Source organism: Astatotilapia calliptera, chromosome 12 (genome assembly GCF_964374335.1).
Source record: "Astatotilapia calliptera chromosome 12, fAstCal68.1, whole genome shotgun sequence".
Taxonomy (NCBI): Eukaryota; Metazoa; Chordata; class Actinopteri; order Cichliformes; family Cichlidae; genus Astatotilapia; species Astatotilapia calliptera.
In genome coordinates, this window is record NC_137433.1 from 14,620,779 (window position 1) to 14,634,867 (window position 14,089).

Here is a 14,089-nt window from a genome sequence, read left to right on the forward strand (position 1 = left end):
AAATTGCCTTGTGTAGAAGAGTTACTGAAATACCTTGATCAGTTTTCATATCATGTCTTGTGATACAACATAAACCCTCTTTACTGCACAAGGGTGTAACCATTGATTTTCTTGCATCTGTCATTGCCAGCTGTTTCACTTTTGCATAAATCGGGGGTTAAAATCTGGTTTTTCCTTCTGACCAGATGCAGCTTTCTGCGTTAAAACTGCATTTCTGTGCTTATCACCACACCGTGTTTATGTATTTAAAAATAAATAATTTCCTTGTTACTAAAACCAACTCTGAAGTATGATTTCACTAACTCATCTACACAAGACATTATGTAGAGGGTTTAGCAGCCGTAGCAGTTGTTTGACTTGAAACGATAACTTTAATCTCCGTGTTTCAAAGTACTTTTTTAATGTGCCTCCAATGCTCCTTCTTACAAACAAGTAAGTAGGTAGATTCTTAAATGTTTATTTACTTTGTCTCACATACCAGCTTATATATAGCTTGTGCTTGTATTGTGATCCTACTAACACAGGCTTCCTTTGCTTTTTGTGAATTTACAGCTGAACATGTGGCTGTGTTTAGTGTACAAAAAGCATTTAACGTCAGTAAATAAATCGTAAAAACGTCATTCACCATTTTTGCTCATATTTGTTCCATCAGAACAGAAGAGATGTGCATGATGGTGGGGGAGGTTTCAGAGAAGGTCAACTTCATTCAGGATAGCCTGTCAGACTTAGACTCTCAGCTCGGTCATCTCCAGGACCTCTCTGCTCTGGCTGTGGACACCCTCACTCTTCTTTCTGCATCCAACAACCTACATCAGGAGGAGACACGCCTGGCTCAGTGTCGGCTCATTACAGCATCCCAGCACGCCATCCCTCACAGCTGGACCCTTCCACACAGAAGTGGAGCAGACGGTGATGCGGCTAATATACAACGATTGGTGGCCAAGCCGTATAAAAGTACCCCGCCTTCATTGCTAAAGGGCTACACCTTAGCAGGAAATAGACGGGAATCACAGGAGTGCCATGTAGGAGTTAGGGGAAGCAGGGGAGGAAGATATGGACACACAGAAGAACCAGAAGAAAGGGCAAGAGAGGTGCTTACTGTTGTCTTCTAGTAATGTTGTTTCACAAGAAGGAAAGAGAATGCACTACTCCCTCACACTAAATACAATGTTTTGATCCTTAAACGTTTGTCATGTTAGACTCTTTGAAAGGAGAGGTAGTTGTTGCAAACCTGAACATGGCCTTTAGGGGGAGACAAGCTAAAAGAGATCCATAAAGTATCCATAAAGTCCTTATTTTAATGTGATGTAATCTCTTCACAGCTTTATGACATTAAAAGTAAATAACCACTGACTTAAAGAATTTAAAATACTTTGATAATCACTTATTTTTTTTTCCCATAGGATCATCCATGTGAGAATCAGCAGGGAGCTTCTGACCCAGGGTCTTGTGCGTCCCTCTCCCACTTTAACAGTGGAGGATTTTCTTCGGTCAGAGATCAGACACCCTGTGAGTCCTGTGAACCATCCCAGTGTGGGTCTCCTCTTTCTCCCAGAGGCTTGGAGTCACTCCATTTTAAATTCTGGACTTGTGAGCCATATTTGTTTACCAGTCAGGAAGAAACATCCATGGAAGAGGAGGATGAAGTAGAGGAAGAAGGAGAAGAGAAAGAGGAGGAAAAGACACAGGAAGAACCACCTAACATAGACGTGCACCGAGCCTCCAGCAGTGCTTTTCTGTTCGACCCAGAAGACATCTCAGAGGGTTTGACAAATCCTGCCTTTTCTTGTGATGATAGTCAGCCAACTTCTCGGTCCAGAAATTCCAACCAGTGGAGAAAACCCATAAAATCCCCAAGGTGGGCATGTTTGTCGAGGGACCGTCCGTATGGCTACTGCAGATCTTTGTCATCCAGCATGGAGAATATGACTTTCGCTGGAGCACCCCTCAGCCCAACCAGGGGATCCTTTCCTTCTCTCAATGAATCAATGAACAATGAGAGTTTGCTTGGTAGGAGGGGTTTAAAGAACAATACATCACTAAGATGCAGCAGGAGCCAAGGTATGATAACGCATGGGTTTGAAAATCAAGTTAATCTTTGGACGCTGATGGTTTAAAGCAATGAGTTTGCATGAAGAGCTTTGTGATATGTAGCACATGCAAATCTTAACAATTTTGCAAGTCAGAACCAACAATGTCATAAAAGAACTTTAAGGGTCATTCAGGTCATAAGCAGTCATTTTCTCTGTATCTTGCCCCTGATGAAAATGATCAAAAGGAAATTTTGAAAATCTGTGTGTACCTTGTCTATTTTTTTATCATGCATTTACACACAATAACAGATAATGTACGTCTGTGTTTCTGCAGAGTGGTCCAAATCATCTGACTTTACTCAGGTCTTGGACAGCAAAGGCAAAAACAAAAAGACCGTGAAGATACGAGAGAGCAATCTAGATTTGGTAATATGAAAAAAGTTGTGCTCCTCATAGCAGAGGATCAGTCAGGTGCAAAACATGGCACAAAGTCATAAAACTAAATCCCTGCTATCTTTGTGAATGGGTTTTTCATTTTCGTTTGGTGGTTCTTTACAGAGAAGCTTTTCCATCTCTTTATTTGTTTTGGAAAATAGAGAGCCATGCATTCCCAGTTGTCTGATGTCAGCTGGGGAAGGCGCCGGAGGTTGATAGGAGAACCCACAAGTCGGTCGGCTTCAACCAGCCTCAGTCAGCTCAGTAAGACCTGCATTTAGATAGAGTACATGTTGTATTTGTACCCAGAGCTTTCAGAGAGCATCTGCTAGTATGCATCACTCTGCTTCCTCTGTATGTATGTACAGTAGAACGAGAAGAACGACAAGGGTTGTTTTTTCATATTAAAAGAAACAAAGTTTGATATGTGTATGTGCGATGTTTAAATTATCAACCACTTGAAGTTTCTTATGTTTTACTTAAAAACTGTTAATATCAATATTTTTTCAGATTTTGAACAACTGGATTTGCTGCAGAAACAGGTCTTTTCGCATCAGGTAAAGATGTGGTAAAGTGTGGTAACAATATTTTGTAATTTGTGGTAACATTAGCGATAGTAATGCTAAAATAATTAGTGTAAAATATGTCAGTGTTCTTGCTTTGATTACTGGTAGGATGTATGGAGCCCCACGCACTCAGCTTGGAACAGCTGGGCCAGGTCCATGAGTCGCAGGTCTTCGTAAGTCTCCTTTCTTTTTTAGCCTTCCAGATTTACCCTGAATTTATCGAAACCTTTTACTTAAACGTAACAATGTTTTCTTGATGCCTGTTGCAGAATACAGAGTGGCATTTCAGCTGAAGGTATTTCTGGACGTACAGATTGAATACATTTTCTGTAACATGTGGTCATGTAGTGTCTGTTATAGTGAGATGTATTTGTTTTGTTTTTTAATGCCCTGTAATCTTACCTGCTGCAGCCAAGAACTCCTCATTCCAGTCCACTGACAGTTTGTATCCACACTACTCAGGTATTTACACGATCTGCAGAAAATTATCTAAATTAAATAATAGATCCTGAAAGGATCATCTATTGTGCATCTATTGTTTTTGTGATTTCTCGTACATTAGCTCATCTGTAGTTTTGCCTGTATCGTGCCTGTGTGTTAACAGCTGTGGAGAGAAACAATTTGATGAGACTGGCTCAGACCATCCCTTTCACTCCTGTCTCAATCATGGGTAACTTGCTTGTTTGATTTAGGATTTATTTATTTTTTCATTACTGTTGTTTTACCCCCAAAATCCATTTCTGTGCACTTAATCAAGTTTTTGAACATTCTCTGTAGGAGGTGAAGAGGTGAGCGTTTACTCTCTGGAGGAAGTAGCCTCTGATGCTGACCCTGAATCCAGCTCAGTCTCTTCCTGGTCATCACGAGGCCTGTCTGCAATCCTGCAGCCCCTCTTGAGCGAAGAAGGCTCTTTGGATGGGGGCCTCCGGCAGGGCCGCCGGGTTCTCTGTACATGGGCAGAACAGGATGTGCTCAGACCCGGGCTGGTATACGTGGTGAAAGGTTTCAGACCAGAGGTGGTTCGTGTCTGTAAGAAGTACTTCCATGGTAGCACAGCACTGCAGCTTTGTTTAAGGGTAAATCTTTCAAGTAATCAAGGATTCGTCTACATTTGCTGGTTAGCAAATCTTTTACTTTTCACAGTTTTGAATTGAGTTTCAAGTACTTCTAACACTATGATCAATTTTTGTTTGTGAAGGAGATACAGCAGCAGAGAGCGGCCCAGAAGATGATGCAAGTGTTTAACCAAGTCAAACCTGATGATTTGCACCACTCACCAAGGTCACTATTTTATCTTTCCTATGTGTGTGTGTTAGGTGTGTCCGTGCATTTAATAACTGCCCCTTCTATCCACCAGATTTCTTGACGTATCACTGGTCCTCTGGCATTCTAATGGTCAGTGGCTGACGATTGAAAGGAATATGTCTGGTGACTTCATGAAATACAACAACAACACGGGAGAAGAGATCACCCCCTGCTGTTCACTGGAAGAAATGCTTCTAGCCTTTTCCCACTGGACCTACGAGTACTCACGCAGAGAGCTGCTGGTGCTCGACATACAAGGCAGATACTTTTACTTTACTTTGCATGTTTGTAGTTGCACATGTGAGATGTTGAGTCTTTTTTTTAAAATCTGTTCCCTTATTCCTTTTGACAGGAGTGGGAGAGGAGCTGACTGATCCGACAGTCATTATGGCAGAGGACCAGAGGTGCAGTAACCATTTCTGCTATGCGTATAAGTGATATTTATATTCTCTGATTTTAGAAATTCACATTTTATCCCATATGTACTGATGAAAGTCTGCACTCTGACTGACTCTGTTGCAGTGTTAGCAGGGGTGAGATGCTTTTTGGACCTGATAATCTTGGAGACGCTGGCATCAATGGTTTCCTGCAGAAACACTCTTGCAGCGCCTGGTGCCACAGACTAGGTCTAAAAGGTCAGAAACATACAAAACCTTGTCTACTGTTTTTTTTCTGATCCAGTGTGTGACATGTGGATTAGCATTTCATTGTATGTACCTGTTTTTGCACATGTGTGCATACATGCCTTTGTATGTCACCTCGGTGTCGTCACTCAGGAGGCCAGCTTGGCTCAGAGAGAAATCCCCAGCAACTTCAAATAAAGACGGCACACACGAACAGCCAGCTAATTAAGCTGCGAGTGTTCGTTTATTTCTATAACAACAGTAGTGTTTGAGGCATGAGGGAGGGCCCGTCTTTGTGCTGAGCGGCCTTTGATTATGTATTAATCATGTCTTTGTGCTGGCGATGTGCTGCTGAGACATTAGCTTTGATTAGCTATTAATTAACGTCTCTGGGTAGACATGATACCGGCATCTAGAGGATAACTGCGCGGAAAGAAACTGTGCTCACAAACAAACAAGCCCAGCAAACAAACACGCAAACACTCAGACACAGTTGTTTTGATATTTCAAAGGTACGTTGTGTTTCCTCTTCCTCTTCTTGTGTCCTCTCCAAGATTTCACCAACAAATCAAACCAAATTATTTATGCTGGATGCGTGGATTTCCTCCCAGGCCTGTCAGTATTCTCTTTCTTGTGGTAATGACTGTGTTATTGGAGCGACATGTCGCTAACTGATGTTTCTGTTGTTCAGATTTAAGAAACCATCCGGACAGCTGCGAGAACAGCACTGATGCGGAGCCAACGTCGGGGACAGAAGAGCAAGAAGACGATGAAACCAGGAAGTGACCTTTGACTCAGGAAGTAGGGAAAAGAAAGCATGGGAACTTTTATAGGTGTCTCTCGTAAACACAAGTTCTGCCTCTTCACAAAAGATCCTTGATAATACCAAAGATTTTGCACTAAGGATGTTTATAGATTTTCAGGGTTAATGAAGGAAAAGCGGTAATCAGAAAACTTTATATAAAAAGATAAAAATATAACTTGTTATTTAACTGTATGTGATAATTCGTGATAGAAAAAACTGTAAAATAAAATGCAGTTTTTGTACTATTTTTAGTTCAGTATATAACTAATAGCTGTATTTTCTCAGGAGACATTATGGATTAATCTGATATATAATATTATGATTTGTATGTGAGTTAGAAAAATGAAGCAGAATCTCACCCATAAAATTTCTTTTTATTTTTTTTCTTCCCACAACAAAATGTCTACAAAAGCGATAAAATATAGAATTTAACAAAAAAAAATCACTTCAGACCTTCACATTGTATATACATCTCAAAGGAGAACTCACTAAGGCCCCTGCATGGCTCTGAACTTCGACCCAGTCTGATCCATCGTTTATGGGCGTGACTCACTTTATTGCAGATGCATGCTTTTACACACACAGTCACTCTTTCGTTCTCGTCTGAAAATGAAGCGTTGGACAGTAGAGCTCGTGGATTTATGGCAGAGTCAGAGTTCAGAGTCAAGCAGAGTCCTCACCAAATGAAAAAGCATAAAATGTAAAAACGGTTCATCAGCGTAATCACATACAGGTTTTTCCTCAGAGTTCCCCTTTTTTGATTGGTTTCTCAAGTAAACTCACACCGTAAAGCATCTACGCCCCACTCTGCCAATCCTTCCACTCCTCACTAGCTATGGCACTTTGAAAACAAACAAATGTCTCTTTTTTTTTGTATTTTTTCTGTTTTTGTCCTTGTTGTTGTTGTTTTGTTAGTCCTGTGTAAAAGAGGTTCTGTAGCCTAAGTACCTTTTAGGTTTTGGTTACAGATTGCTACATTTTGTTTTATTTGCTCTTGCTGGGATGCAAAGACATTCTAAACAATAAATTAACAAATTTTCAACACTACTCCAATTGCACAAATGTGTAATGCATCAAGAAAGTTTACAAAGCATTGGTAGAGCAGAACGTCATCTCACATCTCGTTTTCTTCCTCACACGCACACATTCACGCGCACACAGCTTTTTCTCAGGAAAGGGAGAAGAAGGTTTGGATTGTGTTCGACTAAGTGTAGGAAACATTTCAAACTCAGCATGTTTTAAAAAATTGTCTGCGCAATTTGTCCGAGTCACGTCGAAGAGCCGACGACTGCTCGTTTGTGCGCTCCGTGATGTCATTCTGTGTTGATGGAGTGGTAAAGGCGCATGATGCGTTCAGCCCCTCACACTGAACAAACTACTCCATAACATTCAGAATCGATTATTCTCCCACAGCAGGTTCAAGGGTTATCCGATTCAGTAAGGCCAGTTCAGAAAGGGCCGTTCAACGCACACATTCAGAGGTTGAGAACAAAAAACTCCCCAAAACATTTCAAATCCAGCAACAAATTAAAATTGGTCACGTATAAATTAGAGCATTTATTTAAAAATCCTTTCAGTATGTGAAAAAATTGCTTTGAACCGACTAAATTGATGTGGAATTTGCCCACAACCCATTCCCCACCCTGCCAAAAAAAACCAAAACAAAAGAAAAAATCCTCTCCCACGAAACCCACATTATCATGAGAAGAGAAAACACAATAAGCCCCAAATGTTTCATTGCTCTGAAACATCATGCAAATAGAACAGAACAACAATAGGCTAATAGTAATAGAAGAATAGTAGTCATAATAAGAACAATAATAATAGTAAATAGTAATAAAATAAAAAATAATCTTACAATGCAAACATGACAGTAGTAAATGCCTCCACTTCTTATTGCTACAGTATCTTACTTACAGTGTTGCGTTGCCACTCGTTCTTGCCGGCACATCCCCACCCCACCTCCCCTTACAGCCCCATCCCAGCCCTCTGATTCACAGTCTAACAAGGGATAATAAAAACGTCACACACAAAAACTTCATAGTCAGAGTTGGAATTCACTGTCCCTGCGGTGTTGTGATGGCGCTTGTGTCACAGCTTACTACTGGACTTCCCTCACTGTCCCAAAAGCAGCAAAAAGAATCAGTAAACATGAGCGTACAGTGGTGAAAAGAGCACACTGATATACAAGTTGTTGTTTTTTTAGTGCTATGTTATTATGATTTTTGCTATATAATCTGGAGTCTAAAGATATTTGGACAGTGAATTCATGCTCTGTACACACACATACACACAGACATACATCTGTCAAAGCCTTGTCTGGGCAGATTTCATTTCTGGCATACACTGGTGGCGTATGCCTTTTTTTTTAATCCTAAAAAGTTATTCTTTTATAATTAATCTTTTTTTTTGTAAATTTGCAAAAATATTAAACCCTCTTAATGCAAAATCTGAAAAAGAGCTGCTCCCTGAGAGATGCTTTGTAGTGCATCAAGCCTTAATGAGCAAGTGATTGTCTTTTAAAGAGTCACTGGCCTATGATCTGTGGTCGGGTCAGGGGTCGGAGGAAAGATGCTGGACTTTTGGGGAACCTTTACATAGATGCAGCGTGGAACAGATCAGTATAAGCTGATTTTCTAACGTTAACATTGGTACTTGCTCCCTCATTGTTGTTCTCCACGTGGGGAAAAAAAAGATGGAAGGATAATAAATGTTAGGCATACCAGCGGGCTTAAGGGGTACATAACTTTGATGGAAAGTCAAAGATTTGGCCGCTGTGCATTTGCAAAAATCAGAAAAGCTTAATGTTTTAAAATTGCCTAAATAACACTAGATCAGAGTCCATTATTCATAGCATTCAAAACTGAGGTAAAAGTGCGATTTTTAGTCGCTAGTCAGTCCAACATGTCTTCAGGTAATGAAAGTATCATCATCATGCGCTAATGTTCTGTCAAGTGTCTCTTTTTTGGGCTCATTTTGAAAGAGAGCTCTTTAGCCGCGCTGCTGAGATTTCACAGCACTTATAACTTTACAGGAGAGATTCACAGAGCATCTTCTAGTTCTAGTGTGTAGAAACCACTGAAACATGTCTACGCAATGAGATTTCAAATTATTCCTTCACCAGAAAAGACCAATTACAACATGCCTGGATAAATACCCAGTGGAGCCAATGTGATTTTTAAAAAGTGGCCAACAAACAACAAAACATAGAAACTAAGACAAAATGTAAGTGCTAAAAATTATGGAATGACTACATAAAAAGCAAAAATTGATTGTCTATCACACTTTCCTTTTTTCAAATTGTTAATGCCATATTGCAGCTTTAAATGGTATTCTATTCTGGACTAATTTATAACTCTAAGTCAATGCTCTCTTTACTGAAAACACTGCAGAGTCTGTGGTGGTGGAATGAGTACCGCCGATGGAAATGACTGTTAGGCATAACCATTAAGTGAAATATAGTGCATTTTAGTTAAAACGGCTACCTTGATCTGAACAACTGAAAGCATGAAGAGGAGGAAAGGAATAAGATCAGAAAGGCAGTGTGAAAATTATTGCTCTTTAGACAAAGGGTCCTACATATTCACAGCCCACAGGGTCTTTGTCACCCATGGACTGTAATGATTGTGCAAATAGTGATTGTAGGGATGAGGCATACAGCACTCATACATGTTTGAGTGACTGGAAATTTGTGAATCCAATTCAGGTTTGTTTCATTTTTCGTTGCCTTTATTTTGGTGGACAGCTATACACGCCTTCACCGTGATTTCTATCCACTTATATCTGCCAGAATTTTACGGACAGGTCCTAATACATGAGAGATAAAGGTCTGGGTGCATGGGGAATTTGGGAAGAGATTTGGGGTTCATTGCAAGGTCCTAGTCTCTGATTAGCTGTGTGTGGCTGATTGTTCGAAAGCAGTCCAGCTTTTATTGGACGTAATTATTGCAGCGAGAAATAAACGATTGATAAGATGGCAAATCTGCCAGATTCTTTTTCTTGCAAAATAGAATATTTCTGTATATATCTCCAGCTTGAAAAGTAGCAGTAGCCATTATTATTTTTTTAAATCCTTCATATGCTCTCTTTACATTACTATAGGTTCAGAAGGATGTAGTACCTTCTTTACATATGAACAAAATCCAGACAAGGCTTCTATATATCAACAAACCCAAATTGAATCCCGGTTTTTAGCCAGTGTTGTTTTACAAGTCTCAACTTTACAAATTCTGTACACAAGAAACTATCAAATAAAATAAAAACACGTAGACACGGTATAGTCAGCCACAGTGGACTGCTGTATATTTAAATTAAGACTAACTTATTTTAACAGAACAAGAAGTAATACTGGAATCCGCTCTCCACTAGAAGAATATCTACAATAGCTTCTCTAAATCCACAGTTCCCTCCCCCATCCAGCTTCACCATCTTCACATGGAAAATAATTCAAATGATTTTTTCAAAGTTAAATCATTTTAACTTACCAATTTCTTTTTCTTTTTTTTTGTTTAAAGATTGACAGCTTAAAATTGTTCCTAGATATTTTAAAGTCTGTACATTACTGGTCAGTCAGTTCAGTTCAGGAGAAAGGTGGAAGCCCCGCTCAGGTTGTGGCCTGGGGCATGTTTCATTTGTATATACATTCTTCAGACTGTATCGGTGAACAGAATGGGATAAGTGCTGGACATTCCTAGTATTGTTGTCGGGAACTCTAAGCTGCTAGCAGATGACTCCTCACCCACCAGCTTGAAATGTGCCTGGGGGGGCTCGGAAATATGTGGTTGCCACGATGATGACGTAGTCGACATAGCTGCTTTCGTCTCGTTGGATGCGGCTGTCTTACTTTCTTGGTCCTCTGCTGGCGTCATTTGTTGCATGTGGACCACAGGCAGTCACTTGGGCATGGCCATGGCAGAGTTTGGGTCTGGGTTGAAGAGTTCTTTGTAGAGTGGAGGAAACAGGACATTGACTGTTTCTGGGTGGAGTTGCTGGAAGGCCTGAAGCTCTTCAGTGTGGAGTGTGCACAGGGCTGACAACGTTGGGATTCGGCTGATCAGCTGCCGGACAAGAGAGAGAGATGATCAAGGATGAGGAAATTTAAGTGCAGATGAGGACAAGGCTATAAGTCAGTCTTTGTTCTGCTACTTCTGTTGTGTTTTTTCCCATTGAATCACCCATCCTTCCTACCAAAGGAGATCCTGTCTTCATGTTTGATTTCCCTTTTGGTCTTAGCCTATAGATTCATGCATTTTAGGCTTCTATGCCGTTCTAAGTTCTCTCACCATAAGTTCCAGCCCTACCTTGGCCAGTGCATCTTCATCCATGTGGTTCTTCTGCATAATGTGCTGCAGAGAAAAGTAGATCTTCTCCTGGAGCTTTTGAACTTTCCGAGGCTCCATCAGCCACGGTCGATCTGAAAGAAGAATAGACTTTTTTAATGCCGACAGAGTTGATTGAAGGGCAAAATGTAAAATTGATACGGCTGTGAGGCCACTGTATAAAATGTTACGTGGTGAGGACTGATTATGCTGCTTGATACAGAATAATGTAAAGAGAGTCACTACCTTATTTTTAAAGTGTTTTTAATTCAAGTCCATGCACATTGCGTCCTGCATTATTATAATATTATAATATATTATTATAAGCAGATTCACACTGACCTGTGGAAATTAGTACAGCTGCTGAGAACAGTGCAATCTCCTCCTCTGTTAGCTGCAGTGAGCACATACTCTTCGCAAAGTCAAACACTGCACTCACTAAGTCATCACAACCTTGGAGGGACGCACAGGGAACGGCAGACAGTAAGAAAAAAAATGAAATTATCTCTCACTTCTTTTTTTAATAATATTTGGCTGTACTCCTCGTTCATACCAAGACAAAATGTTTAGCTAGTAATATCTTACCTAGGGCTTTGAACATCTGCATGCCTCCATACTTCCCTTCAAAGAGTACTGTGTTGTTGAGAGGGTTGAATGCCCTGCACATCCGCACCAAGACTACCTCCAAACAACCTGGAGAGAGAGAGTGATAAATTTGAAGTTGATATACTCACTAAAAGCCAACCAGAGTAAGAAGCCACAGGATATTTACTGTCTGCTGACTGACAGTTTGACCTCTGCTTACATAAAGAGATAGGCCTGAACTGCTCACGTGGCTCACCTGACTTTAGAAGAAGGATCTGGTCATTCTGGCACAGCTCCATAAACCCTGAGATGCGCTTGGCGAACTCCACCACGTACTGGATCGCATGGGTGATCTGGATGGCACACTGCTGCCACAGCACGTCACGGGGCTAGAACCAAAGACCCAGGTTATGTTTGTGTACTTTTGTACCTAGTTATTTCATGTGAGGAAATAAAATAAACGACATTTTTATTTCTATGACTGACATGCTCTGTGATTTCAAATGTGTTTCATTTCTATTACTAGTAAAAGAAACCCCACTAACTCAGTAAACTGAGTTTGAATGAAACTTCAAAGCATTACGGCATTTAAAACTATATATGTGTGTGTGTGTGTGTTCTTAATCCTTTTCAGTACTTTAGAAGTAGCTGTTAATTAAATTAATGTAACTAGAAAGGAAAAAAGACCCAAATATAGGGAGAGTATAAGATATAAGGTACTTTGTAATTGTAAATGTCATGTTTCGATGGCGCCATAAAGTCAAACCTCACCTTGCTCTGGTACATCTTGACCTCTTCATAGGAATGTGTCTGCCAGGCTAGCTGCTGCAGCTCATCTGTTGTGTACTGACATGTCTCCAAGTGGGACTTGATGATATTTTGAGCAATACGGTCTGGAAAAGAAGATTATTCATTCATGTCGATTATTCACGTATTCTTTCCCTACACAGTGTTACTATATATATAGCATATAGGAGTATATGGAGTGTGTTAGTTTAGGTACAAGCAGACCTGCACATTAATCTGAAGCATTGTGCACATTGGGTGGCAAGTACTATGGGCAATCTATCGTCCTTTTATATTGCTGTACATTTTCTGCTTGATTTTATATTCTCTAGAATCAGCCTGAAGTGCTTAATCTTAAATAAATCTTAACTTGTGCTAGCAGCCTTAGCTGTGCATACGGTAGTATGACACCTTGTCAGCTGTAAATTTAAGCCTGTCTGATCTCCTGTGTGGCTCTCAGATTAGGACCCTGACTCACGCTGCTGAAAGGACTACTTTGTGAGCAGACATGCAGATTTCCACGTGGCTAAGTCAGGTAGCTTTGAATGATTTTGCTTTCTTACCCAGCTCTCCCATGCTGACATTATTGGGCCCAAGCTGACTCTCCTGGTAGCCTCCATAGCTGAACAGGTTGGGTACTGGCGTCAGGTCGTACACTGGCTCCTGCTTAATGTGCTTCATGCCCGACATGTCCAAACCTGACTGGTCTGGAGACGGCTGGGTGGAATCCATCCCATAGTAACCCCCGGGGACTCCTGCTCCATTACCATGGCCACCTTTGGGTAGCTCAATGACGTGACCATTGGCATAGGTGCCCCCAATTTCATGGTTAAGGGTGGAAAGTCCGTTGGTTAGGCTGGATGAGTAAACGCGTGCCAGAGCTTCTGCTTCGCCTGTCTGCTGTTGCCGCTGCTCCTGCAGCCGTGCCTGGTGCTTCTGCACCTCTGCATACAGACTGTCACGCTGCTTCTTGGACATGCGGCCAAACTTGACCGCTTTATGGGGACAAAAAATAAAATGAAGGATGAAAAGAAATTGCTCCACTAGCTCAGACTGTATCAGATAAGATTGCATATGATCCTATTTTTGGCTGTTCTGCACAGAGAGGGTTGCACATGTATTTGTTTGCATATATTTGCCTGCACACTCATGCACCATAGATATAAATATGTATTTCCTGGACCTCACCATCTCTGGACATTCCTAGGGCAAGACATTTCTGCAGGCGGCAGTGTTGGCAACGGTTGCGGTTTGTTCTGTCGATGAGGCAGTTCCTCTGGCGGGGGCAGGAGTAGGAGGCGTTGTTCTGCTGACTACGTCTGAAGAAACCCTGGTTACATGTCAGCAGAGAATACAGGCTTCAGGTACCCATCAAGCATAGACTATATGATGTTTCTGAGCAAATGAATCAGACTTTGATTCAGCCACATAGAGTCTCACCTTACATCCCTCACATGTAATGACGCCATAGTGGATTCCTGATGATTTGTCTCCGCAGATTTTGCATGGTATAACTTCGATTTGGGCTGTAAGAAAAAAAGCGAGAACAAGAAAGACTTGCATTACTAATCAGATGGATACGGCCTAGTTTGGAGTTTTGTGAACACCTTGTTGAGTCATCTCACAGATGTCA

The 14,089-nt window shown here is 41.0% G+C and overlaps 2 protein-coding genes across 5 annotated transcripts in view; one reads left to right on the forward strand and one right to left on the reverse strand.

Moving 5' to 3' along the window:
- The window catches only part of trpm6 (transient receptor potential cation channel, subfamily M, member 6), a 22,266-nt gene extending 15,452 nt beyond the window's left edge, over positions 1 to 6,814 (forward strand). The window contains exons 26-40 of one of the 2 annotated variants that reach the window (XM_026186492.2): positions 653 to 1,091; positions 1,404 to 2,061; positions 2,368 to 2,459; positions 2,630 to 2,732; positions 2,979 to 3,025; positions 3,143 to 3,207; positions 3,304 to 3,329; positions 3,446 to 3,496; positions 3,639 to 3,704; positions 3,812 to 4,110; positions 4,233 to 4,315; positions 4,392 to 4,597; positions 4,692 to 4,743; positions 4,862 to 4,974; positions 5,654 to 6,814. In XM_026186492.2, the coding sequence (XP_026042277.1) occupies positions 653 to 1,091; positions 1,404 to 2,061; positions 2,368 to 2,459; positions 2,630 to 2,732; positions 2,979 to 3,025; positions 3,143 to 3,207; positions 3,304 to 3,329; positions 3,446 to 3,496; positions 3,639 to 3,704; positions 3,812 to 4,110; positions 4,233 to 4,315; positions 4,392 to 4,597; positions 4,692 to 4,743; positions 4,862 to 4,974; positions 5,654 to 5,748 (2,395 nt within the window). In that variant the 3' untranslated portion in view covers positions 5,749 to 6,814. Of the gene's footprint in view, positions 1 to 652; positions 1,092 to 1,403; positions 2,062 to 2,367; positions 2,460 to 2,629; positions 2,733 to 2,978; positions 3,026 to 3,142; positions 3,208 to 3,303; positions 3,330 to 3,445; positions 3,497 to 3,638; positions 3,705 to 3,811; positions 4,152 to 4,232; positions 4,316 to 4,391; positions 4,598 to 4,691; positions 4,744 to 4,861; positions 4,975 to 5,653 lie in introns of those variants that run through there. The other variant, XM_080309027.1, reaches the window with a different exon arrangement.
- The window catches only part of rorb (RAR-related orphan receptor B), a 22,560-nt gene continuing 14,593 nt past the window's right edge, over positions 6,123 to 14,089 (reverse strand). For 2 of the 3 annotated variants that reach the window (XM_026186497.2, XM_026186496.2), the window contains exons 2-10: positions 13,897 to 13,982; positions 13,645 to 13,786; positions 13,020 to 13,451; positions 12,442 to 12,563; positions 11,927 to 12,059; positions 11,671 to 11,778; positions 11,428 to 11,538; positions 11,068 to 11,180; positions 6,123 to 10,824 (exon numbers count right to left, since the gene is read on the reverse strand). In XM_026186497.2, the coding sequence (XP_026042282.1) occupies positions 10,660 to 10,824; positions 11,068 to 11,180; positions 11,428 to 11,538; positions 11,671 to 11,778; positions 11,927 to 12,059; positions 12,442 to 12,563; positions 13,020 to 13,451; positions 13,645 to 13,786; positions 13,897 to 13,982 (1,412 nt within the window). In that variant the 3' untranslated portion in view covers positions 6,123 to 10,659. Of the gene's footprint in view, positions 10,825 to 11,067; positions 11,181 to 11,427; positions 11,539 to 11,670; positions 11,779 to 11,926; positions 12,060 to 12,441; positions 12,564 to 13,019; positions 13,452 to 13,644; positions 13,787 to 13,896; positions 14,020 to 14,089 lie in introns of those variants that run through there. The other variant, XM_026186495.2, reaches the window with a different exon arrangement.